The 27103-nt window shown below is 38.8% G+C and overlaps 1 protein-coding gene across 3 annotated transcripts in view; it reads right to left on the reverse strand.

The window, feature by feature from the left end:
- Positions 1–486: 486 nt before the first annotated feature.
- The window catches only part of ABCC4 (ATP binding cassette subfamily C member 4 (PEL blood group)), a 146311-nt gene continuing 119694 nt past the window's right edge, over positions 487–27103 (reverse strand). For all 3 annotated transcript variants that reach the window (XM_082279420.1, XM_082279419.1, XM_082279421.1), the window contains 3 exons: positions 24212–24317; positions 9780–9914; positions 487–4889 (listed from right to left, as the gene is read on the reverse strand). In XM_082279420.1, the coding sequence (XP_082135546.1) occupies positions 4782–4889; positions 9780–9914; positions 24212–24317 (349 nt within the window). In that variant the 3' untranslated portion in view covers positions 487–4781. The remainder of the gene's footprint in view (positions 4890–9779; positions 9915–24211; positions 24318–27103) is intronic.

Raw genomic sequence — 27103 nt, forward strand, 5'->3', positions numbered from 1 at the left:
CAAACAACAAAGTCATCAGACAGAAATACAAGACTAAGAGGTTAACACCAGATTTTGGAGTTACGCTGCTAACCCACCTCACTTCTGTCCACTGACCTTCCACATTTCCACTGTCCAGCCCCGTGAGCCTGCCAGCTGGTTCAAGCACAGACCATACTCCGTCTGCACTGGTTCAACTTCAGTGAGTCTTCCATCACAATTTTTAAAAATCCATTTGCAATACTTTTTAGCAATTAAAGCAAAAATCTTGGTAATGTGATCTGAGAGATCTCAGACTGAAGACACCTGGTAAAACCAAGCTGGCATGTATTACTGTGTTTTGTACCTCCAAGTAGAGGATTTTTGGCTCTTGGGGCTACCAATGCCACCGAGCGGTGTTTGGAGATGTCAGGCATGTCCCGACTTAGCTCAGCCCATAACTTCTGCCTTCAGCCACACATCTGCAATGACAACAGACTTAGGCAGGCTTCTGAGAAATGCCTTTTATTGTATGACAGCAGTTGCCACGTGAACGTCCACAAAAGAAATAATCCCATAGCAATACCAAAATCAAATTATTACAACAAATGCAAGAACCAAACCAAACCAAACCCAGAGTTAAAATGATGAAAAAGCAGCGCACTGTTACACAATGTAAAACATACACAGAAAGCCACATCTTCTGCAAAACTGTCATGCTCATCACCATCACAGGAAAGAAGTGATTTCAAGTCTTTCTTCTCCCCTCCAAAAAAAGAGGCAAACTTTGAAGTGAGATATTTCAAAGGGTCATATTAACAAAAAAAGCAGCATTTCTTCCGATTCTTTTTGCAATCTTATTTCACACATGTATTGGGAAGGCTAAGAGAAACTACCAACATTACTTAAGCAACCAGATTACTGATGCTGCCCAGAAGGTTCTCCCTCTTCCAAAGGGCAATACAAATGGTATCATGGAAAATTACGCCCATCTGGCAAATGGTGCAGTTCACTAAAGAGAATTTTTGTCCTTAAGCAAATAAGCAAAATATGAAATAGCCTATCCTGGTGAACTGTGGCTTTGAAAATGCCAACATGCTTTGTTGGCTCACAGTGGTCCTTTGAGAAGGAGCAAAGACATACCAAAACAAACGTGTGAAAAACAATTCTTGAGATCGGAAGTAGAGGCTGTTCCTAGATTTTTACACCAAAGTAACAATTCTGTAACTGATGATTTTCTGTATTACTGTATAAAATTATATTTATTAGAAATAAGACTCTGGAATACTTTAAGGCACCTCATGGCAAAGAAATATTTTGAAGGCTTGAATAACTCCGGAGACTGAGTTCTTTTTCCAAGATCCCCAATAAGGAATGCAACTTAAGAGTAACCTGCTTTGCTATTTCCAAATAAAGCACAACATTTTTCAAAGTGGAAGTTTAAAACTATTTAAATTTTTCTTTATTAGGAAACATAAAACACCTTGCTGGTAAGATATTGTATTCATTTAACAGACAAAGACTTTCACCACACGAAGGCCTTTTTTCTTCCCGCGATCTGAATTCTGCCATTCAGGTACACTGCACATTTTTACCCCACTGAAATGAAATGGGTCAGTCAATCTTAATCAGCATCTGAACAAAACAGCTATCAACAATACCAACAAAAGAACCTAAAAACCAATTTCCTGAATAAAATATTTTTGTTGCTTTAAACCAAAAAGATGAAATAATGCCCATGACAGACATGAATGACTTGCTATCAGTTGTTCTACTCAGCAATTTATGGAATTCGAGTGTGATTTTGTAAAAAATTTGTTTTGTCTTATATTGATATTTGATACCTACAGCGAGCAGTGTCCTGCCAAAACACATGAAGAAGCAGAATCAGCATTTTCAGAGATACCTAACATTTTTGTGCACATTCAAAAAGCTACAGGATCAAATTAATTCTAGCTTATAGACTGATAGCTAGATCTGTCAGGGTCTCATACCAGTGACTCTGCAGCAGCCAGCGTTTTGGAGTTCTGCTCTGAAATATAACTTACCATAGATTCATTTCAGAGCTGAAATGAACTAAAACTGTAATTATACCCTTGGTTTACGCACGCAGATCTCCTTGGGTCTGATAAAAAAATATAAACTCAAGGTTTTTTGTATGGCCAGGAGAACTTACTAGTCTCTGAAATTATTTAAAAGTCTCTGTATTATACCTCACAGTTCCTCTTTTGTAAGAACTAGCTGTTCAGGAATAAGAAGAATGCCATATTGTAAAACACAGATTCTGAATATATTCACACTGCTCAAAAAAGATGAACAAAGGAGCTCAAACTCCCAACTCCATGAAGTGCACTGCCTTACTGGTCAGCTCACCCTAGCTCTGTTTTGCACCACTCCAACCAGGTCCTTCCATGGCAAAGCTTAAGCAGAGTTTGGACATGGATCCATGGATCCTTGCCAAAAAGGCAGTTATGGACAAGGCCATGAGGTGGAACTTCCTTTATGCTACACAGTCCCCCAGCATTATCCAACATGACTTTACACATTTAGACCTCACATCTTCACATACCTGTGTAATGCAGCCACTACTCATGAATTTTATTGCTTCAGAATTCTTGCCACTATTCACGAATGCAAGCCACAGAACACACAGGATGGTAACTGTATGCTAGGACACTGTGTTAAGTGGACTGCAGGAGCTCAGAGAAGGGTCAAGCAATACAAAAAGTGGATGTGGTTGATGTGTCCTCAGAAGGATCTGCCATAAGCACTGCTTACAAGAGCACATCTGTGCCACGTGGCTTGGTGGCTGCTAGCTGCCCCTGGCTGGCTGATACTCATCACCAGATGTAGCACAAGCCTCCTGCTGCACACCACTATGCGAAGTTCAGCTCCACTGATCTCAGTGGAACTTGTTACAGTGTAAGGTGCTACACACTGTAGGAGAAGTGTTACGACTTGCCAAAAAAACCGATAGGGACAAAAGCATCTCATTTTTTAACTCCCCCCTAATGATTTCTAACCATGTAAGAGGAAATTACCAGCAAGCACAGATGCCTGATGTTTGTTCCACAAGCTCCAAAGCGCCCCTGTCCCTCAGAAAGCTGGCTGGTGGCACTGCAGACACAATCCCCTCTCTCCTGGGATCTCACAGCAGGACAGCAAGCCCCAGTGCAGGGAGGCTGCTGCAACAGGGGAACAAGGATTCTCACCTCTCACCACTGGGCTGGCTCCAAGCAGGAAAACATCCAACATGAGTGATAGTGCTGAGGCACAGGCTTTGGCCTCAATTTACTTCTCAATAAGAAGTAACTTTGTATTTGACTCAATTATATTCTGGTAGAACTGCTTGAAATGAGAAACATTTGAGTTTGCCTTACTTTTAGACCACTGGATGAACACTGGGTAAATAACACTTGTTTGGCACTACAAAGGTAATAGCAAGCATCTTCAGTATTTTTTGAAAAGCACAATATTTTCCACATCCTGAAGAAATCTGTTGCCTTTTAGTCCCTCCTGTGCCCTTCAAAAAGTGAGATGAATACATGCATTTTCTACTGGACCTCAAAGAATAGCTCACTAAATTTGAAAAAATCTGAAGCAGCACAGCACTTGCTTGATATACTTTTTAAACATGGGAACAGTGCCTTTGTGTTAAAGTGCTTTGCTGAATCAGGACATAACTTATGAATATTGAACCCCTCTCTCACTGCATTCCTCTCTATCAGCAACAGCCATTCGAAACTACAGGTTGTATTTTCCTACCTGTTCTGGCAGGATGGTAACTTCAAACAGCTGAAGTTCAACAGAACCCCTGATGCAAAACTTTAAAACATATTGAAGTTACATATTTTTAACATATATCTAATGAATTTGTTGTGTACCCTGCAGTTATAGCTTTGGCTTGAAGGCACAAATATTAAGGCACAATAAATGCAAATAATGTATACATTTCAATGTGTTGTGTTGAAGATAACTTTGTACTACACAGTATTTAGGTATAATGACATGTCATTCAAACATTTCCTCAAGTTATTTTAATACCTTTTTTCTTTGATAACCTGGGTAAAAAGAGGAATGTATGCTAAATTATTTAAATATTTCTTCAGTGCAAATGTGGTAATTTTCTTCTAAAGTACGGAAGATTGAGACTGATTTTTCAGCATTTGGATTTTAGCAAAATAAAACCAATATTTACATTCATCTTGAACAGAATTATTTGAACTGTTTATCAAAAAAATAAGTATATAGTACTTTTCTATCAAAATGAAAAAGTGGTTTTGGCTTCTTCAAGTTTTTTTTCCTACCAAACTGCATAGGTACTTGTGACAGGTAGAAAGACAGTTGCTCTAGAGAAGTAAGTTGCACTCTACCAAATCCGCTGTTCAGACAGAGCTGTCATGCTAAAGTGACAGTGAAAAAAATTTGGTTTTGCTTGCTCTCAAAATATTTCTATTAAAAAAAAAAAAGGACACATTCCAATTATTTTACTAAGCTCCAAATATGCACACTAGACCTGTTAGGTGTCCTGCACCTGTTTAAATAAAAGAGATCTCTACCACATAACTTTCAAATAAAAACTGATTCTGCGTAATTTCCTTAGCAATACAAACATAATTAGCTGGAAAGAAAAACATATTGCACTGAAATTAAAGAAACAGGGACAGTAAAAATTTTCTTCTCAGTATTAAATAGGAAGGATGTCCAGTGCAAAGAATCGCCTCCCCTCCCTTTCCTCTCCCGTTAACACTTGCAAATGTTGTCACTGAGTTTAGAGGATCTTAGGTTTACATTCTACAGAAAACAGTTAAGGCAATGAGGAATCACAGTGCAGTCTCAGTTATGCATAATCCTGAGGAAGGATCCAGGGAGGAGTCTGTAGCAAGCTGACCATTCTGAACAACTTCTGGGTAATTCTTACTGAAGTATACCTAGGAAAAATATTGGATTCCATGAGTAATTATGCACCAAAGTCCATTTAGCTTCAAACAATATTTCTGGAGATAAATATAGGAGAGACAAACACGTATCCTTAAGGAATCCCAACGGGAACTTCAGGTTAGTGGCATTCAGTAAATGTATGTCACTGAAAAATTAGTAGAATTACTATATGAACTTACATTATAACAAAATGTGAGAAAAATCCCACAGAACCTGTAGATCCCCTCAGATTTTGTTAATTCAGATGAATAGATACGTTTTATCGCTTTACATTAAACTGATAAGTAAAATCATTTTACTAGCTCAAAACATGGAGATAAATTAAAAACAGGATGACAAAGAAGCTGTGAAATCTTGCGTCTGCACAAGGGTTTCTCATTTTCACACATAAAATGAACACAATGGATTTGGATGTTAAAATCAGGTTGTAATCCCTATATTTTACAAACTATGATTGACAACCATTGAAACTTCGAAGTATATGTATGAAATACCCCAGCGTTTAATTTGTGCTGCAGAGCAGTTATAGGGCCTATAGAAATGTGATCTCTGGATAGTGAATCACAATAATGAAAGAAGAAGCAAAAGCTTTAACAATGACCCAACCAAGCAACTTCTCTAAAACGTAAGATGATACCAAATAATAGGACAGTTCTTTGCCAAGCCTTTGAGTTCCTGAATTCTACCAATTTCTAGCTCAACTAGAGGAGATATAGGTTTCCTGATAAATGTATAATCAGAACATAAAGGAAATGAAATGCTGTCAAGTTTCACTGTTCCACAATCATCAGTTTTTAGCAGCTGTATCATATCTCTGTTCCTTGACAGATGCGCATAACAAAATGAAATAATGTCAAGACTTGTGTGCTCTTATCTAAAAATGTGTTTGGGTGAAAAAAGGACTTCAAATACAATTTTTTTTCAAAGAAGAATGTGAGAAGTTTTGTTTGAGTCTTTAAAAACAGAAAATACACTATCTTTCTGAAGCTGACACGTGTCACGAGTTAGGTCTCACAGTCAGACTGCTTTGAGTACAGCTTATGAAACATTTCTGCAATTTATATTTAAGTGTGTTGTCAACAAAGTTTGGTTTGTTTGATAATAATGTCCTTTTCATATACATGAATACATGTATAAGACACATGGGATAAAAAAGAAACAGTCATTCTACAAAAATGGTCTAGTAAGTACCACTGTCATCTTTTGTGCACACTCATAACACAGGGTATATGCATCTTCACAAGTTTCAAAGAATATTAAAGTCTGATTTGAATCAACAAAAGAATTGGGACTCCTGTTAAGAGGCATTCCTCAGTAACCAGTCACAATCGGATGCAACAGAGAGGAAAGTTAATGAGGCTGCTGACTGCACACATGTTGCAGACGGCAGCCTCAGTATTCCCATCCCGTTCCTGGTTTAAAACATAAAACTTTGGCATACTTTTAATGCAGCTTTTGAATGTGATTTTTTTTTTTAATGGAAAGCTAATAGAAAACCTTGGCACATTACTAGAGATGTAATGAAATGGCAGCTGCTTTTCAACTGTCTCATTGCAATTCTTCCCCTGAGCCCAATCCCTCAAGATATTAAATGCCCAAGTCTTTATACAAGTCTCTTCCACTGCCAACAGAGCTGCAACCTTTTTAAAAGTAATCACTGAGGTGAGATAACACCTAGTATTTTAATATTTACACATCTGTCATAGCTTTAAAGTAAAATAAAACAACCCTTATTTTTTCCTCAAAGTACTCAAAACCAGACTGATAGAAAAACCCAGCCATATCCTGATGCCACCAAAGCCTGCAGAAAGGCCCCTCTCAACGCTGCCAAGAGCAGGGAGAACACACCAACTTCTGTTTATCTGAATAATTGAGCACTTTTATTTTTTTCTTTTTTTCACTGCTTGATGACTATTTCTCACTTTCCCATAGGATTTTCTCCTAGCAGCTTCTTGTAAACTGAGCAAAGATAAAAACAGTCTCACGATGTCAAGCCTAACTCAGTTGCCATCAGGCTCACGGGCTGTTTAATACATACTCAGTGGTCACCAATTTGAGTTGTGCCTGTGTTTATTCTTTGACATTTGCATGAAAAATGGGGATACTGAGTGACCAAGTGAGCCATACAATAGCAACATGGATCAATCTAGAAGCCTGAGTTAACGTTCCAGCAATAGCTCACTCTTGCAATGCTTTGCTAAGAGGCCCATGAGATTTTTTTTTTTAATGATGTTTCTTAAATACGTACAAGTTAGTCTTCCCAATTAAAGATGTGTATCTGGTGTGACTAAATAACCTTGCTACAAAGAACAAAGCTTTTCAAAAAATACAGGAGAAAAACCTCTTAATTTGCACTTAAAGGATATATGCAAAATCCGTAATTTTCCAGAAAATGCATTTAAAGTTTCAGCTTTCTGAAAGAAGTTTTTGCTACAAGTTTGTGTTGTGCAGATCCATACTGAAATAAATCAAGATTCAGGTCCAAAACACAATAAATCAAATAATCATTGCCAAAGCATAGCCACATTCCAAACCATTTTACTTAGCAACCCACTGTAATGCTTTTTGAGAAGTATGTATATATGTCATATTACCATTTCTTTTTATGTGCAGCATGCTGTTTTCCAAAAACAGAAATAAAGCTGCTCTTCACAAAAACAGTTCTTAGTAACCACAGCAGGAATGTGGGAAACCAACAGCAATACATGCAACGGACTTAGTAGTGTAAAAAGAAAAGCCATTGGAATCAGCTCTTCTGACTAAGCAACTTCTCTGGAAGTATGCGTGAAGCACAAGGGACAGCAATAACAAAACCCCTGAACTGTCCAAGTCCTTCAAACAGAAAGAACTGTAACTCTGCTTCTGGGTAGCTGCTGACTGGAGATACAGTCTCTTGATTCCTGTATTTTTGGGCTGAGTGTGGATAAGCACCATGCTTTGCATTCTTGGCAGATGCTAAAGCTTGTATCTGCCTTCTAGCCTGGGAGTTAGCAAACTTTTTCATCAAACCACATTTCAGCAGAGACTGGTTCCTGGATCTCTTCCCTTCCTGTACAAAATCACATAACATTGATGTGGTAACTGCAGATGACTGTATGGGCAAGTAACATCAGGCAATTATTTTTATACATTTTGAATCATCTTTGAATGCAATTGTGCAACTGGGGAGGGCTCTGGGGAAGGAAGGAGCGACAGCATGACACAGCTAAATTTCTACAGATGACAGCTGGACAGCCTCACCTCTTGCCTTTCCAAAGATCAAGCCTTAGGAAGCTGGCCTTCACTTTACAGACAAACAATGGTCATATGAATTTGAAGCTACCCTTTTAAACATCATTTATATAACCTCCAGATTGTCATGCACATACCACAGGAAACATGGCTAACCCATTCTTTTCTAATAAGAAAATAAATGAAGCTACACTGCAGCTGAATGGAAGAGGACAGCAGAACTCATAACACATCTTAGTTCAAGACAAAGCTGTTTCCTCAGTTCTGCAATTTGTGCCACACAAGAATTCATAGTGTATGCTCTTAGCTACAATGCTTTACTTGAAAAACTCTTTAAAAAATTAGAATCTGAGAATATGAACAGACACAAACCTATTCTCTACTCTTCAAAAAGTCCAATAAAATAGCATCCAGACATGAGCACACAGCCTCCATGACAGCACAGTTTTTCATTTTTTTTCAACTTGCTGGAAATGTGTCTATTTTTTTACTGGAAAGTGGCCAGGCACCTGCCATTTTGTTTCCTGTCTTTATGTGTTGTTCCCTGTCAATTGGTCTTTTGTTTCCCCAGGTAACAGTTTAGACTTTGTGTCCCCCTAGCTCTGCTCCACACATCCAGCAACTTAAAGAAAGGAAAGCATGAAGGCTGAAGAGCTTTGCCTCTTGCCTGTAAAAGGCTCTCTTAGGTTGTTCCCTGCTTAATACCAGTGCCTTACTTGCACGCTGAAAGCAAAGTTACACGAGTTCCAAGCAAGCTGTTGCCAAACTGAGCACAAATCTCAGCTGAAGCAATGCTGAAGCTTTGTTGGCACTGAGAGAATTAAAATCTTGATCTGGACATTCTGTGTAGTAAATTATCAAGAAAAAGAAAGCAAGCCAAAGCCAGTCAAAGAGTTCCTCAATCACAGGTCATTCTTTTTTATCTTATCTCTGCTTTAGCCTTCCATCTGAAAAGTGGAAATGATATACCCTCACCTCACAGGCATATTATGAAAATTAATCCATTGATGTCTCTTAAACACTTTGATTGCCAGAGGAATGCCCACAATTACATTAATAATTCTGTACTCCGAGTAGGATTTGAATAGTAAGCAGTAAATCAGGCACAGAGCCTTGCACGGAACATGGGAGGCGACAAAACATTCAACAGCTGCTTCTTAACTGAACCCCGCTCATCTTGTGTGCAGAGCAGAGAGCCAGGGTACAAGAATGATGTAAGGGAATGCACAACAGTAGGAATGTGATCAAACCCTCAGGGACCACAGTACGGTCACAGGCACTGAAGCCCAACTAAAATCTGATGGACCCTTTAAAAAATATAGACATAACAGATAAATGCTTGATCCTGCAGCCCTAGCGTGTTTTTTACAGCAAGTTAAGAGCAATGCCCAGCATGAGTGAGTATGTCCTATGTTATTTACAGTTACTGTTTTGTGTACACACAAAAGGATGCAAGAAATCCAGTCTTTCAACTCGGGGTATATAAATACACGTATTTGGAAGTCTGTGTATATCCCACGGAAAATTATGGCTTTGCCTTGCAAAACTGACAGATCCTTTAGTGGAAGGCTTACTGTAACACTGAATATGCTAACTTGAGATAAACAAACTGCAGAGACAAACTTAATTATCTCTTCTTCTAAAATTACCCGTTTTGCTGTTTCAATCAGAGAAGCCGCTTCAGTCTTGCCCACTTGTTGCACCATTTTGTAAAACAAGCTGTCTTGTTCTTGCAGCAAAATGTAAGGTTCACCATATTCTTTCAGTCTTCCTGCATCTAAAACCTGTTAAATCAGCAGAAACCAATGTATTAACATAAGAAAATTAAAAACTAAATGTTACAGACTAGAAACCAAATGAAGGCAACTATAGGCAAAGGGGAAATAAATGCACTTTTAGTGCTAAGATGAATTTTGCACTCTGAAAATGAATTCTGTCCTCTTCAAACTAGTACAGCACTTTCTCAGTTTACAGACCTGTTGTACAATTTTAGAGTGCCCTACAGCTATTCCACCTATAGGAATCCAACACAAAGTTATGCAGAATATGGAAATACAATGTTTGTGCAGCCAACAAAGCAGATTATAAGATTCATTGTGTAAGAAGGAAACAAAGAGGTCCAAAATGGGTTCTGAAGTAAACAGCTGTGGGTAAAAACCACGCAATAACCACCAAGATGGTTAAAGGAGAATAAGTAGGTCTTTTGAATTAGAGGTGAAGATGTAATTAAAGAAAATGAGGGTGTTGCTGAAAAGATAAACAATTTCTTGCATCAGTTTTTGCCAACTATGTATTAGAAAGATATTTAAACCTGACCCTATTCTTCCCACATAAAGAAAAGATGAGATGCCACCATGGACACAGGTACCCAAAAAGCGAGGAAGGAAGAAGGAAAGAACAACAGAGAAATTATGTAAGCATTAAGCCAATAAATCACAGAGGATATACAGAGTCAAAAATAGAGGAAAAAAATTAAGAGTAAGCTGAGTGAACCTCTAAGAAAATATTCTCAGACTAGTGACTTCATTTAAGGACTGCATGGCAGCAAATATTGAACTTGCATTTTTAAAAGCCTTTACAGGATTAATTCAAGGAAATTTTAAACTAGCCTATAAATTTTGAGATAAGACAGCAATTTAATTGAAACAGTCATTAAAACAAAAGAAGACACACAGATCACAGGTAGAATTTGCTCTCCACAGTTTTAGCAATCACAAATCTGATACAATTTTTAATGCACCAGAAGAAAATTAAAGGAAAAATGGTTTATATGGATTTCCTGAAAGGTATCTGGTGTAACTAAATAACTGTGCTACAAAGAACAAAGCTTTTCAAACACCTGGACAGAAAACAAGAGATTTGAATTAAACAATGCAGTTTTCTTTGTAGAAAGCTGAACAGGTAGGAACTGGTGGGAACCACATTGTTCTGGCATAGGTGGTAGCTACTTATGTTAGTCATCAGAAAAAGGAGGGATCAGAGAAGTGACAAACCTGCGAACGACACAAAAATGTGCAGGTAAGTCCACACCAGAGGTTCAGATACACCTAACTAACCTAAGAGAATGAGAAACACAATAGCAGGGAAAAGTCAATATTGACAAATGCAATGCACTCAAATACTTCACTGGCTTATAAATTAATGGTATTGACTCAAGAAAGAGATTTGGATATTAGTCCACAAGTTCAGTACTTTCTGCCATGAGTAGGAGTAATGGAGTTTTTAAAAAAAGGGATAGAATTTATGTGAGAAAACAATTCAGAAAATATTTTTGTTCTTATATAAATAAAAAACTGAATACACATGGCATGCTATTGACAAAGATATTGCCACAACAAAAGGACTTGAAGGACTCATAACTCAAGCCACAACTGTGGTGTACATAGTTATGAGAAAAAAAGGAAGATCTAAAAAAATGAAGCTGTTGATTTCAGGAAAGAAATGAATAAAAGGTATTGTGAGGACAACTTCCAAAATAACAAAAATAGTGTACAAACTTCTGTTTGAAAGAACCTCCAACAAGTTAGGAGGTAAATTCAGAGTCCTGTGAGGAAACTTTCAAACATGTTCTCGGCCTGTGCAGCTCCACAAAACCAAAGATCCTGACAGCCAAGGGCCCAGCAGATCTCCAAGTGGCATGGACCCCAGTAAATGGCAAAACCCACAGGGAAGGGGCACAGCTGAGCTCATCACCAGTGTGAAAATACGGCACTGCCAAGATCCCTGTCGATTTGTCTGACACCAGAGACCTGGCACCAGGGAAAAGGGACCCACTCCTTCCCTTCCGGTTCAATTAAGTACATGGCATTTGAATGGAAAATAACTCAGACAACAAACAGCAGCATAATTACATCTAATTTAATGAACTGTATGCACAGAAACCTACAAGAAGTTATTTGCTATTTTCAAAAGCTCTTAACTTAGAGAACCCAGCCTATACAATGAATTTTCTTCGCAAGTGATTTCCAGTATTGTCTGGAATTGCAGCTGAAGGAAATGCTCATGGAAAAATCTTAAATATTAGTAATACTGCACAGCACAACATACAGTCATTTAATAGATGCAGTATTTCACCTGCAGAAGTATACTTGCAAACATGCTGACTTTTCAGTGTACTTAGTCCTATCCCACTTACTCTGAATATTTAATTTTTATCACAATATTTTTTAAGCCACAGTACGTCATAGGTAAGGAGAGCTTCCTTAAAAATGCAATGAATTATCGTATACAATTCAACATTTAAACTAGGGTGCCACAGTAGAACATCTCTGCTGCCTTTAAGTAAAGCTTTTTTCAGCACAGCACTAGATAATGTAACCACTCCTCAAGAGAGGTAACAAAAAGCATCTTCACTAAATGTGTCTCTTACTAGTAAAGAACTGCAATAGTCAAGTAGAGGGTTTTAAAAAAATATATATTACGGCAGTATTGCAATTTTAACATTCATTTTGCAAATATCTGAAACAACCACAAACACAGACAATTTTTCCCCTCCAGAGAACCTGGGGAAAGGGAAAAAATTCTTCTTCCCTGACAAGTTTTAAACAAGCAAGTCCAGAAGATGAACGCATAGAGTGAGCAATTTCTGTCTGGAGAAACTCCATCCACATTTTAAACAAATCATTAACCTATTCGTAGCCTTTCTTTGGGAATAAAACCCAAACTTGTGTTATGAAGATAGACAGTACAACCATAGGAAAAACAAGGTGCGTTACTTGTTTAAAAAATCTGAAATGAAAAATAAAGAATGCAACTGAACAGACAACATCATTCCTACAAGTCAGGAACACTACAAACCCTGTTCACCAAGGAAAAACACTTTCTACTAACTGCTGTCATCTATGAGACAATGGAGAAAGTTTAAGCTGATTTATTTGGTAGTTATACATTTATATATTTATATATTTATTAAAAAGCGCTTAGACAAAGAGATAGGTACTCTTCTTTGAAGAAATGTGTGCTGATAAGATTTACATAAATAAATAGGTACTTTGGCTAAGGCTTTGCATACTCTTACTCACTGACTCCAAGCCAAATTACAATCACTAGGACTTCAAAAAGCCAGCTAATCATTCAGGAAAGGTGGAATCTGGTGTTTACCAGCCACATATTTTCCGATCAACTTGCAACGCTTATCACTGCACAATACAAGAGAATCGAACCCAGATGTGTTCCAAGGCAGTTGTACCAGTGGAACTTGATACAGAAGAGCCAGAGAAGCTTGTAGCTGGTGAAATCAGATCGGCAGGGAGATTATGGAGGACACACACAGGAGCACTTGACTCTGAATCAGACTGGAATTTCATCACAGACTTCAGTGCAGATATTGAGAGAGAGGGGTTTTGTACAAATCACTAAACTTTTCAGCCCCTTGCTCTGACTCTTTGTAATATACACAAAATAAAGACTCTGTCATTCTGTGGGAGCTAACTGCCTGTGAAATACTTAAGACAGCCCAGAGTAAAACAAAACAAACACAAAAGAGTTATATAAACCCAAAGTGGACATATGCAAACCAGGGCCAGATTCTCCACCCTCTTGCACTGGCAGCTTCCTTTACCTTGCCTGCACTGTTCTTGCCTTTGTAGTACCATCTTTATGACTCCAACAGCATTTTCTCATATGAAAGAGTAATTCCAACAGTACAAAATTTACAAAACTGGCTGCTGGCAATCATACAAAAGAAAGCATGCAGGAAAATTGCTGTTCAATGGAATCTGCTCACCTCCCTGAGAAAGGTGAAAGCATCTTTACTTACAGCTATCCAAATTAGCATTACTCAAGCAGCAATACAGTGACATCTTAAGTTCAAACAGGGTTCAAACGATGTAGTATTCTTCCTGAGTAAAATCCTCACATGCCACCTAACTCTACTCCATCTAATGTTTCATCCTGGTTGAATAGTCGGGGCCAGTGACTGAGCTGTGATCTTTCCAGAAGGTTAAGAACCATGATGGGTAGAAGACAACATAGCTTTGAACAGCATTTTGTTCGATATTTGAGGCACAGAATAAGACAGGAAGAGTACAGTTAAAATATGGGAGGGAAAGACAGAGAAACAGAAAAGAAATATTTGATCTTGACCTGCAATATCAAACATGAAAAGACTATTAGCCATTTAAATGTGTTGTTTATGTTAACTCTAACTAGCACAGGAGTATGCCACAAAAATGCTGCTGAACTAAATTTGGGTAAGATTTGAGAACTACATTTTGCCTCAGCTGTAACCTACCAGGGTATCTATCCCCATTTTGCCTATGTCCCGCCCAAAACCCCCAAGCTTTGCAATATTTCCATTCCATAGCCTCATAATTTAATCTATTAATCAAGACAAAAAAGTAGGGGAAGGAAGACAAAAACAAAAACATAAAATAGTGAAAAAGAAATCAGGAAATCCATTTCACCATGAAAAGAGAGAAAGAAAACAATGAATGAGGATACTACATCGAGATAATTGAGTTTCCAGCAGAGACCTAGGCAGCAGAGCCAGGAGAAGACCTCTTCTCCTTGATGATTCCTCAGGTAATCCATATTGTTCTGTTGCACAGAACTTCGGAGAAGCCAACATTCATTTAGTAAGTGAATTTTACAATCTTCTTTGTGGATTAATACATGTAAAAGAAGAGTCATTAGCCACAGAGAGAGAAAAAACAAGGGCCTTTTAAAACGCTGTAACAAACACCATGTACTTACAGCTATGCATAGATACAAAAAGAAAGTTCTAAATCCTGTGTTTTCTAACTTTCAGCAACAAAAGCAGACAAACCAAGAGAACAATAGTTATAAAACATTCTGAGAAAAAAACAATCCAAGGTTGGAAGTGTCCAGCAACAGAGGAGGGGGGCATGGGAATTTATTTCAATTATTATTGAGGAATGACCAGTATTCTTATTCACGTTCATATTCACCATAAAGCCAGAGGGGAAATGGGACATTTAAGAGTTGATCATAAATGTTTTTATTTCCTATTCAAAAGGAAAATAATTCAAGGAAATTATCTCCTTGGGAATACATCTGATTTAATTTAGACTTGGAGAAGACATCACCAAACAACAAAATCATTATTAAAGTTCAAAACTCTGCTAGGAGTACAACTTTGAACAATGTTTTCCTCAGAGAGCATACATCAAGATGATCTTCAATAAAGTCCTGGGAAGAGGAGAATATTCAGGAGATGCTTCTGGTTACATCATATTATAAGAAATATATTTATCCAAGACAATACATAGCTTTGTGGGAAAGAGTCCACAGCCTGTACTCCAGTTGGCACTAAGTTCAGATGCAAGCATGTTCTGTCTCTTCTGTCTCATCACGGTTTGTCGAAACAGATCAGAAACATGCACATACTTCTCTGAAGAATCATTTATAAATATCAACCTATCTAAACATGTTTGCAAACACTGAAGCACATTGAGAAGGCTACAAGTATAACTCAGAAACCATTTTAAAGGGTTTTTTCTTTTTTTTTTTCTTTTGAAAGTCTGCTCTCTTATTTTATTTTTGGTGGTAGAGCTTTGTTTAATTCTTTCTTGGGTTTTTTGTTATGATTTTTCTTAAGCCTTCAGGTTTATTCAAAACATTCCCCATGCTCCTTCAGGGTTCTTATACAAATTATTCTACCAGTAACTGCAGACAAATTTGGTGTCAAATAATGTATACTTCAGGTCTCATGTACACGAACAGAGCAGAGCACACCTGGGAATCTACCTTCTTATAATCTGAATTATTATTTTCAGATTTTCCAAATAATTCACCTCAGCAGAGCTTAACTTTGCTGTAACAATGCCAAACTTGTCACTCACTAGTCACTGGGATTTGACATGTACCCCCTTATCCCCTACTTCACAGAAAAGGCAACTTTAGACCTCTTGCTCTGTAATCAGAAATAGTGGATTTCTTTAAACTGAAATTATTCTTTGGCTGTAACTTAAGGGAAATTGAGCATGCAGCACTGCCTGGTAAACTGTTTCATGCCAGTTTTCTTTAAGCTTCTTGCAGAGGTTTAAAAATCAACCTCCTTTTCCTCCAACTGATGGCATGCTACTGTAAGCTGAATGGAATGTTGTGGGGAAAAAATATCAATTACATATGTAATAATGAGACTTACTCTAATGATAATCACTCGATATGAACTCCTTCTGAGTCTTATTGAAGAAGTCTGTTTAACCACACATTGCAAATGCCTCTTGTATTGTACAGTTTCCTCACCTCCAAACATCTGATATACCAGTGTAAGTTCAACCCCTGCCTTAGAGGGTAAGAAGGGGCCTTGTGCCAGTGCTTACCAACAGCTGACAAAAACACGTATGTGCTGACAAAACTCTGCCTTGGTCAATCAGTGATGACTGTTTCCATCACTGTAAAGCCACATTTCTCAACCAGGACTGCAGAATGGCTCAAATGCAGCCCTGAAGTGATATGAGATATACTGCAGTTTAAAAAAATCCCACTCTTTAATAAGGCTTTTGAGGGTCTTAGAAAGGTAGCTAACCTACAAGGATATTGTACCTTACAAGAGGTTAAGGAATATTGTTGCAGATGACTGAGCATGTCCTCCTGGTTTTTATCAGTTTCTGATGACAATGAACTTGTGGCTCAGCTGCCATGCACAGCTTCACCTTATCAGAAACTCTTCTGCTCAGAGCATCAGCCACCAGCGTGACCTGTGCTAATTTGCCTTTAAACAGTAACACTGTATTTCTGAGCAAGCAAAAATCATTCTCTGAAGATGTGCTAGCATTTCTAGTACAGACTAAATTCCATACCATTGTCTTTAAAGAAACATGATATGACCATCCTGTTCTTACCCTGACGGAAACACATTCACATAAAAATGCCTGACAGAATGAGAGATCAAGGTTCATCAAACATTGGCTTCACTTCCTGCAGAAATTCAAATTCAAATTCTTCATCTGAATGCTTCCAGCTGAAGTATTCCCTCAGTGATTAGTTGTTTTATTTGGGTAAAAGAAGAATCTTGTCAGGCAGCCCTCTTGAAATGGGAGCAGCTTTTAAGAACTCAAAGACGCCCATGTCTTGGAGAAGTGTGGCTTAAAACTAGCAGAGAATCAAGAACTCTAGTGTACTTTCAAGCTCTTTGGGATTTTGACTTGATTTTAGAGGCAGATAGGCCAGGTGTGACATTTACAACTGTCACAGACACTCTGTTCCAGCTGACAAGACTTGCTCTGATACACAACCATGGCATATAGCTCAGTGTCTTATGCAAAACCTGGCCTACACACTAATACTCAATTTTCTCTTAATGGTAAAGATGCATATATTACTCAGCTTTGAAAGCAATGCCTTCACTGGTGATATTTGTGGAATTCAATTAAATTTCAAGAAAGAAAATGGACGGATCTTGTTTTCTCTTGGGGTTTGATAAACATCAACCCAGTTTCAGAAGATCTGGGAACAGTGGAAACTGCCTTTGTTCAGAATCAAAACAAAACTGACCATTTCTGAAACATCATTTGCTAGATGTTCAGCTCTTGCAGAAACTCTGGAAGTCTGTAGTTAACAAAAGAAAAGAGAAACCCAACGGTTTCCAGGCCCTCTGCTCTCCATGCAGGTTCCCTTCTATGAGTATCCTTTATACTCTTATCTTCACATTTCTTTACTCAAGAGACTTTGGGCCCAGAACTCAGCAGGGATCTTTCTTAGGCTGAATAAAAACAAGAATAAATTTAGTTCTAATATTCCTTTGTCCATATTTTCAAGACAGAGGCTGAGTCAAAAAAAGGAGTTTTATTAGTGTTTGTTCCTTTTGAATAATGATAGCAGGTGCACCAGTATGAATGTAGCAATTTTCCTGTGGATTACTGGATTCAGACCCACAACATACTCTAAGGTTTTTATGAACAATTAGATGCTTAGTTGCAAAAATTCTGCATTCATTCTAGCTACTATAATCCATTAAAATCCTTTTACATTCTCTAACAGAACAGACTTCAATAGCACAAGTATAATATCCAATAATATTTCACCACACTCCAGATACTGGGTAAATAAAGGGTCAAACCCCCTTTTAGCTTTCTGTAACAGAACAAAAAAAAAAAAAAAACTTACCCATTTTAAACCCATGCAGTTGTCCTGCTTTAGAATTTTGAAGAACTGAACAATAGTTTTGAATGTAGTCCTACTTAACTGTTATTTTCATATTCTATCATCCCAGGCTCCAGGAATATTTATGATCTCATCAATTGACCTCTCTTAGACATCCCAAGCACTTGAGGGCTGTGTCTGATAGCAGGTAGCTCTCCACCAAGGAAACACTCTGACATGGACATCCTGAAGACCAGAGAGTCAACACCAATGGTGGGACACAGTTTTCCCAAAGAACTGTTCTACAACCAGGATTGCATATTCTGTGTCTTGCGACTTAACATAATTCCCCTCTAAACAGAATGTTGAGATTTACTGTAAAACACATTCATTTTCCAGCAGTGGTACTTAAATAAGTGAAAAAGAAAGCCACCGAAAGAAGAGTCAACAGACCACAGCGCTTCTGACTTTAACTCAGTATTACTAATTTAAGTGTACCACCGCTACCTTCCTATGTTCTCCGCATCTTCACCTGAAGCTGGGCCACTGCAGTGAAAGCTCACATAAAAGTATCAGTAGGACAGATGGGGCTTCCCCATTACAAGACCTCTGCCTCTCACTGGGGTGCAGATTCAGGCTCCCTCATGTTACTCTCTGATGACTCTTGCACTTCTGGCAATGCAATGCTTCAAAAGCAAGGGCTTAACCCGACTTCCCTGGGTACACAGAGGATACAACATTTTTCTGGGAATGGGGAGCATTGAATCCAGACCTCTTCAGACAGAGCACAGATTTCTCCACTTTCTAGAAGAATGCTGTCATCCCCATGGCAAGGAAGGGCAGTATGGCCATCACTGTCATGTTCACTTAGATGTCCATCACCATTGTCTCATTTCCATTTCGATGGATGAAGGACACTAATGTGCAAGACTGGGTCCGATATTGGAACTCCAGAGAGAGACGAGTGCTCAGACCTTGTCTGCTGGGTAGCATTTTCTATCTAGCTGTAGGTGACTCCCTTTTCACCACACAGGCCGCCTGGATCTCTCTCTTTGATTCCAAGATGTTTCTACTTATTCTTGGTGGACTGATTGCTCTGCTGAAGGTAGATGTCTACAGCGCAGGAAACATGGTGCCTGATTTATGAGACCCAGATGTTCCACCATGGCAAACACAACATCAGAAAAATGAGAATAACTGAATGAGGGAGGTGTACCGGAAAGACGTGGGAAGTAGGGAGGCTTATCGGAAAGACATGGAAGTAATTTTCTATTGACCAAAAAAACCAACTCAGATCTAGCTGTGCGCGTTGTATTGTTACCCTGAATATTAGTCACTTCAGAATGTAACCACAACAGATTTTCCCATAAAAAAATCAAATCTCTTCCCATGATTCTCTCATCAAAAACTTCCTATTTGAATGACAGTTTTTAATTACTAGATCAAGTTCTGCTCGCATAAAGAGTTTCCATTTCAAAGAAGTATTGCACTGATATGAAAACTCTCTGGAGAAACATCCTTGCCATTGGAAAACGCACAAGTTTTGACTCTGTGGCTTTCCTCTGGAGAGGCCATGGCATAGTATATACAGCAAACAGCTCCATCAGGTTCTTGCCAGATGCATATACTTTATTTGTTACTGAACCACTATGTCCCTGGGTGAGGTTAATTTCTGTATGCTTCTGTTTTCCCCTCTGTAAAAACAGTTTCTAAAAAGTGTTTTTCAATCTGGAGAAGGAAGCATAGAGAAGGGGGAGGAATGGGTGATGAGGATTTTATAAGATCCTCCTGGAAGTCTTGGGAGTGGTGCCCACTGGCTGCCACAAGCTGCAGATGCAGTTTACATAAAAGGCCTTTCCCCTCAATGGTGAGGACAGGTCAGGGAAGCAGCTGTTGAGGTGGCGGGGAAGCTACGAGAAATGAGGGGCCAGTGAAGCAAGCCTGAGCTGAGCTTCTGCCAGGATCTGCCATGACAGAAGAGGTATAACTGCAGCTTTCATCCTACCCTCCCCTTCTGCCAGGCAGCAGAGTGCCTGCCTGTGCCAAAGAGCTAAAACGGGTACTGCTAGCACCTGATGGGAAGAGTTACAACTTGGCTTCTCAAAGTAATGAAGGAAATGGAATGAGAAAGTGTCCTATTAGACACTGGAGCAGCACAGAGGGAAGAAAAAAAAAGCAGCTTGAAAACCGCTGGATTATAATTTTATGGTAGTATTATTTGATGGGCTGACTTAACAAGTCTTTCCAACTTTGGTTCCAAAGATTGTATGGATACTTCCCTATCTCACCCAGGTGTTTGAAGTTTAATTAATTAATGTTTATAAAGAGCGTTACAATTTCCAGATGAAAGGTCCTATGCAAGTGCAATGCAGTATTACTCATTGAGGCGATTGGGTTAGAGAGTATCACGTTACACAATACAGCTCTTCCCTCAATGATTTTAAGCGTTTGAAGTTCTGATAAAATGTGTTTATCTCTAAGACAGATATAATGGAAATACTCTTAAGGCGTGACCTGGATTATGAAAGCAGAGGTATGGTTTTGGGAATGGAACAAACAAGAATTAAAACAACTCCTGAGGCCAGATTTGTCTACAGTTGTATAAAATATATTCTGTTCTTCCTTTTTCCCCTCCTTGAGTAGGCTTTTCTTCTCTTCTAAAATAGAACCAGTTATTACGATGGGTGTGAGCAGACATGCAACAGTTCACGTTCAGTTCCTATTTCCATACTCATCCAACTTGACATTTTCTCATGACTTTCTCAAAATTATTTTCTGTTCTAATTTTTTTTTGTTTGTTTGAATTAACCCTAAGGCGAACAGTTTCTTTTTGTAAAGTTCTGCTTTAACCAGTAATTAAACTGAATTACATCAAAAACTCGTGGACAATGCCAAGCTGGGGACTGCAGCCAATACACTCAAGACAGGATGACCAGTTTTCACCCCTCAATACAAGAAAAAGGAAGGTAAATTTGAGCAAGCTTGAGATAGGGTTACCAGGGTGGTCAGTGAACTGGACCACCTATGAGGAGAGGCTGAGGGAGCAGGGCGTGTTCACCCTGGAGAACTGATGGCTTCAGGGGACTTAACAGCAACCTTCCCATATTTACAAAGAAGTTACTGAGAAGACCAAAGGCTCTTCAGTGAGACACACAGTGGGAAACAAGAAGCAACTGCCATAAACAGAAGGGAGGCTTTCACTGGATATAAGGAAAAGAAAGATTTCATGGCAGATAATTAAGCATTGGAGCAGGTAGCCCGGAGACCGTAGAGCCTCCATTTCTCAAAATTTTCAACACAAACATTTCTCAAAATTTTCAACAGGAACAAGTCCTGAGCAACCTGATGTGAAATTAGTGCTGACCCTACTTTGAGCAGGAGGTTCCTTTCAGTCTGATTCAATGGGAAGGGAGGAAAGCCCTAGGTGATGTCCACTTGTTCAGGAATGGGCTTGAACATTGGTGATTGATTCAAGAGAGCTTAACAAGTCTGCCCAAAATTTGTTTGAAAAGTAACTTACTCATTTGTCACAGACAATTGTTAATATTTTGACTGCCAGGTTCTATCTTTGTTCTTCTTCCCTAATTTTCTAAAAAACTTATTACGATACCAAACAACAGAGAGTTGGGATGGCTTATAAATAAGCCATTATTGCACCCAGAGGTCTCAGTTAAAGGAGAAACAAACCCAGGATTTTTAATAATACTGGGTAAAGCAGTAACAATGCACTTTGTCCATTTCTGACTCTTCAAAAAGAATCTGCATCAAGTTAAATTTGTGAATTACTAAAACATACCATTGACTAACCAAATTATATAACACACTAAAAGCTTTCTTTAGCTAAGTCTTCTCGAGTTTTGTGATATTGAAGGAAACAATTCATTTTCCATGAATGCTGGTTTTATTGTTAAGAGTCCTCATTACCTAATAGTTAGTCTTCTAGAGGAATATTCTTTTTCTTGGCATTTTTAACATGTTTTTCTTCCAAAATTCTGCTTTACTCCCACTAAAAGTTACATGCTTCAGTAAACAGAGTAATCAAAGTGTAACAGAAGCACACCTGTCGTAACTCTGATCATTCTAAATATGAGATGATAATTCTGATTTGCCCATAAACAGAACCAATAACTAAGGATGTCAAGAAAACAGGATTGTTACGAAGCCACGTCAGTTTCCTCCTTTTATCTATTTTCTTTTCCTTTTTTTTAATTTTTCTCGCCCTCCTCTCCCCCTCAGTTTACAGAAATCTGTAAGATCAAAATGGAGCAATGCAAAGATGAAAAATATTTACAAGTTGCTACTGACTGCAGACTCAAAGGCATCTTCTTGCAAATCACTTTCTTAATACTCTAAAGAGACCAAAAGCATTAAAGACTATGAGACTATTAGGAAACTAAGAATCTTAATAGTGACTAAACTGAAACAACATAAGGAAAAGGATCATGTACAGACACTTAAAATGCAATAGAGTAGCTATGTAATTGGCAATTATCCTGAGTAGTTTGGGGAAAAGGGTGATTTTTATGCTTTGCTCCAACAATTTTTGGCAAAAAAAGTAAATAAAACATTTAGTTTTCATTGCAACTTCCTGACATTAAAGGTAAAACTAAGAAAACATCTTCATGGAAAGAGTATTCTGTGCCTAACACGTTAATGGAAGTTAATGAACCAAAACCCACAGAAATCCCTTTGGACAGCTAACAAACACACACAGCTATTAATTAGGTCACAGTTGTTTCCTCACAAATCTCTTGTTCATTTCAGTTGTAGAGAACACCAACATATCCATCAGACCTGTGGAGAGGTATTCACTGCAGAAGAAAGTATTTATTTATTATATGTTAAATGCTTGCAATTACATGACTACTTATGGCAGTTCTGCTGGTTTCTCTCTTTTTAAACTATAATCACTGAGCTCACAATCTATTCTACTCCTCAGAACACCACTCACCTCAGCAAATGCAATTGTTTCATTCTGTGTACTTCAGGCAACCACTGTAACTCAATCAAAGATTTTAAAATGTTTTGAGCATCCAGTAAAAAAAAAAAAAAGAAAAGAAAGAATTATCATGCTTCACTTCCATAAAACAAAAGTTGAGAGTTATTTTTTAAGCTTACCACCAAGAGGTAAAGGACAATTTCTGCCTGAAGCCCAGTTAAATTTGAGTTCCACTTATGAACACGGTTTGCCCTCTATGCCAGTTATTTCATTAACTGGCTGTGAAGAAGATGTTTGCAAAGGGCTCGTGTTCTTATTGCAGAAAATTGTAAAACTGCAGGCTACACATCATGTCAAGGACAAACTAGGTGGATTTCCTGAGAGCCCAGGGAACACCACTGACTTTATGAAAATAATCAGCAAGTATTTTCCAATCTCTATGCATGTGCAATGCGCTGTGGGGCAGACAAGATGGCAGAGAGGGTATAACACTCCTCTATCGGAAGTAAAGATGGCAGAGGCTGCTGCATTGGTAGTGCTTCATCTTCTCTATTTGAACCTTGCTTTAGAAAGCTGGCCACGTCATTACCTCACCAGTCTACTTCCACTTCTCCCATCACTACCTTTGCCCCAGGGCAGCTGCTGTCTCCTTACCTCCATGTCTCCTGCCTCAGAACCTCCACCACTTCCTCCTCACACATCCCACACCAACTATTGTCTCCCTCAGCTCACCGAGAATGAATTAGTACACCTGACTGAACCCATGTGACTGTCCAGAACCTTATGGTTGTGATTTCATAGGCTCCCACTACTGGCAGAGTTTATTTGCTCAGGTCTCTCGGTGCACCTCACCTACAGTGGGTTTGCGCCTTGCGGGATGGAAAGCACAGGGCCAGAGAAAGCAGGAATTCTTTCCAGTCATTACATCTACAGTTTCATGAGCTGCGAGTCACAGTAGCTAGGATAAGGGGGTTAACTTAGATAAGTCTAACATATGACTTACACTCCTACCCACTTTTGGATCAAAATTAAGAAGAGTCATTAACATTATTTTTCTTCAGGAAAGAAAAAAAATGAAGCAGTTAGCTGTCTTACCATAATCCTATCACTGTCAATAATGGTGTTCAAGCGGTGTGCAATGGTCAGCACTGTGCAGTGAGCAAAGGTTTCACGGATCGTCTTTTGAATTAACTCATCTGTTCTGAAACACAGCAAGAGCAATGAAGACAACAATAAGATGTTTGCATTGATAACTGAATAGCAGGCAGGTTTTATGATTTCATCAAACATGACTGGATAGAAGGAAATATGTTTATAAAGTTATTACAGTGCTTCTTCCTCTTGTTATACCAGATGACTTGGAGACATATCTTGAAACATACTCCAAAATCTACCCTTCAGTACCTGACGAGGAAAGAGCTTCTTCTTGTAAGCAGAGCAATAGGCTTCATTTCAGGAGACTAATTTCCCAGACTTTGTGGTGGCCAGTGAGCCAGGGGTACAAGAGACAAAGAGAGTCTGGCTGGTGAAACAGTCCCTTTTATCAGGGATCCTCCCCAGGTTAGGGTGAACAGAAAAGGCTTCCCCCAGCATTCACTGTTCTGGTATGTCAATGTACCCCAGTTCTATGTTCCTGGTTGGCCATTGGCCGCCCCACCCCCTTGCTACTTGTATGTTTCATGTCCTAGAAAGTTCTGCACTCCAGGTTCCCCCCATTGGCCTGTGCCCCTCGCCACTCCCCCAGAGCTTCCCCACTGGCTCCCATTCCCTAGTCCTGCCTGTGTACTGCCCCCATGACCTCAGATCATTGGTCCCTGGTGCTTGCCCCACTCCTGTACTTAAACCTGAGTTCTTCATTGTTCTTAGTCTTTGCCTGCTGATCCCTTCCTTCACGGTGTGGAAACAATAAACTGCTGCCGTGGAATTCAGTGCAGAGACCCTTCCTGCCTCTTTGCTGTCGACCCATATCACTGAAGCTGTCCGTGCGTGTGCGCGTGCACGCGTGTGTGAGTGTGTGTGGCTGATCCTGCTGAGCGGCTGCGCTTCGGAGATGCTTTTGGAAGATCGCAGCACCTCGTGCTCTGGCACAGAAGCCAGAGAGAGCATGGGTTAGTGATAAGACTTTGATTACAGAAAAGGGAAAATTCTGCAGATTCAGATAGTCCTACTGATTTCTACACCAAAAAAAATCATTGTTACTGTCTTTCAAGATTTAGTTCATGCAAGCAATGAAGTAAAGTTGGTGAAAGTAAATATCCTTCATTGCAAATCATCTGAAGAACAAACACAAGACAGCACAGAACTAAGGTTCTTGATTTCAAATGCAAAAGATGATTAATTAAAGGAGATGGTTGGTAAACCAAAATAGTACTGGAATAGCTCAAGAACTTGAATACTGAAAAAACCCAAAACTTGGCATACTCTGTAAACAATCAAAAGCATTAACTGGAATGCACAACCCAAGGAAAGAGACAGAAGATTTCAAGTTAAGAGTGAGCCTGCTGTAAGAAAAGGACAGCAGAAGGAAACATAAGACTTGTAAAGAATGAAAACTAAGCTAGAGCACGGACACTGAAGTACAGGGCTGAAGTGAAAACTGTCACAAATATAGCTGAGAACTGTGAAAAGGAAATACAATTATACTGAAAGGTAGTAAAGCCACTAGAATGTTCTTTACCCATATAAACAAGCGTTAAGGCAAAAGATGAGAAATACTCATAGAACTGGAGCTTATTGGAGTAACTAACTGTACAAGAGAAGCATTGACACCACCTAACTTAGAGGACACCAGTCAGGCTTATATGTGGAGACCTCTACACTCTTCTCTTTAGTCAGTGAAAGGGGAGAGGAATGGCTGGAAGGTGAATCTGAGAACCTGGATTAGGCAGCCATCCAGTGATGAATGCCCTCTAGAGGCACCTGACAGCCCACATTGCACAGGTAGCCTTGGCTCCCATCCTGGGCACAAAGACAGACCTTGTGAATACTCATACATGGCCCACCAGCCCTCAAAAAAAAAAAAACAAAAAAAAAAACAAACAAAAAAAAAAAAAAAAAAAACAAACAAACAAGACACATGGCAACAATGAAGAAAAAGCAACAGAACCCAAAATTCTCATCCAAGATACAAGGATGAGACAAAGAATTCAAAATATACTGGGATTAGTTGAATAGAAGTCAAGCACTTGAAGGCATGGGCCTCATTTCTAGGATCTCTATTAAAACATTAATTTGTTCTTTATATATGTGATGACTGGAGTATAACAAAATTCTGCAGATTAGGTTAAAAAAATACAAAGGAGGTATCTGAATAAACTAGAATATTTAGGCAGACACGTTGGCTGCAATCAGTTGCTTGCAAAGCCTTAATTCTTCAAATTTTTACAAGTAATGGGAAAATAAAATACCTAAAAGATTTATAAAACACATCTTCCTCTGATTAAGTAGTATTTTTTTAGATAGAAGTAGTACTCCACACTGAATCTGTCTGCACATGATAAATATTTGGTATCACTTCATGAATTACGCAAAGAGAATTGTTCTGATGCCACCATGTCAGAAAGCACCAGCAATAAAAGGAGACAGACAACTTTGGAAGAACAGGATGACTTAGAGGAATGAAGTAACCAGTAAGTTTCCACAGTAGAAAGTACCAGCTCATGCTCTGAAGGATGAACATAGCTTCTGTTACAAGCTAAGTTGAGCAATCAGCACGACAAAGGAGAAGACAGATCCTTGCTGATGACAGGAAGAATCATCAGAGAGAAGGAAGACACAAAGAGTTAAGTAAGAATTCCATGCATTCTAACTGTTACCTTCATCTGGGGACAGAAACATTTAAGTTCTGTCATGAGCTTAAGAGAACTGGGTTCTGGACCACGGTCTGAAAGGCTTGGTCCTTCTGCTCCTACTTTCTAAAAGAAGCTCAAGAACAAGGTGGGAAGCAGGTGTTCCTCAACTCCTTTTGAACAAAGGCCAGTATGCAAT

Source organism: Coloeus monedula (assembly GCF_965178545.1).
Source record: "Coloeus monedula genome assembly, chromosome: 3".
Lineage (NCBI taxonomy): Eukaryota > Metazoa > Chordata > Aves > Passeriformes > Corvidae > Coloeus > Coloeus monedula.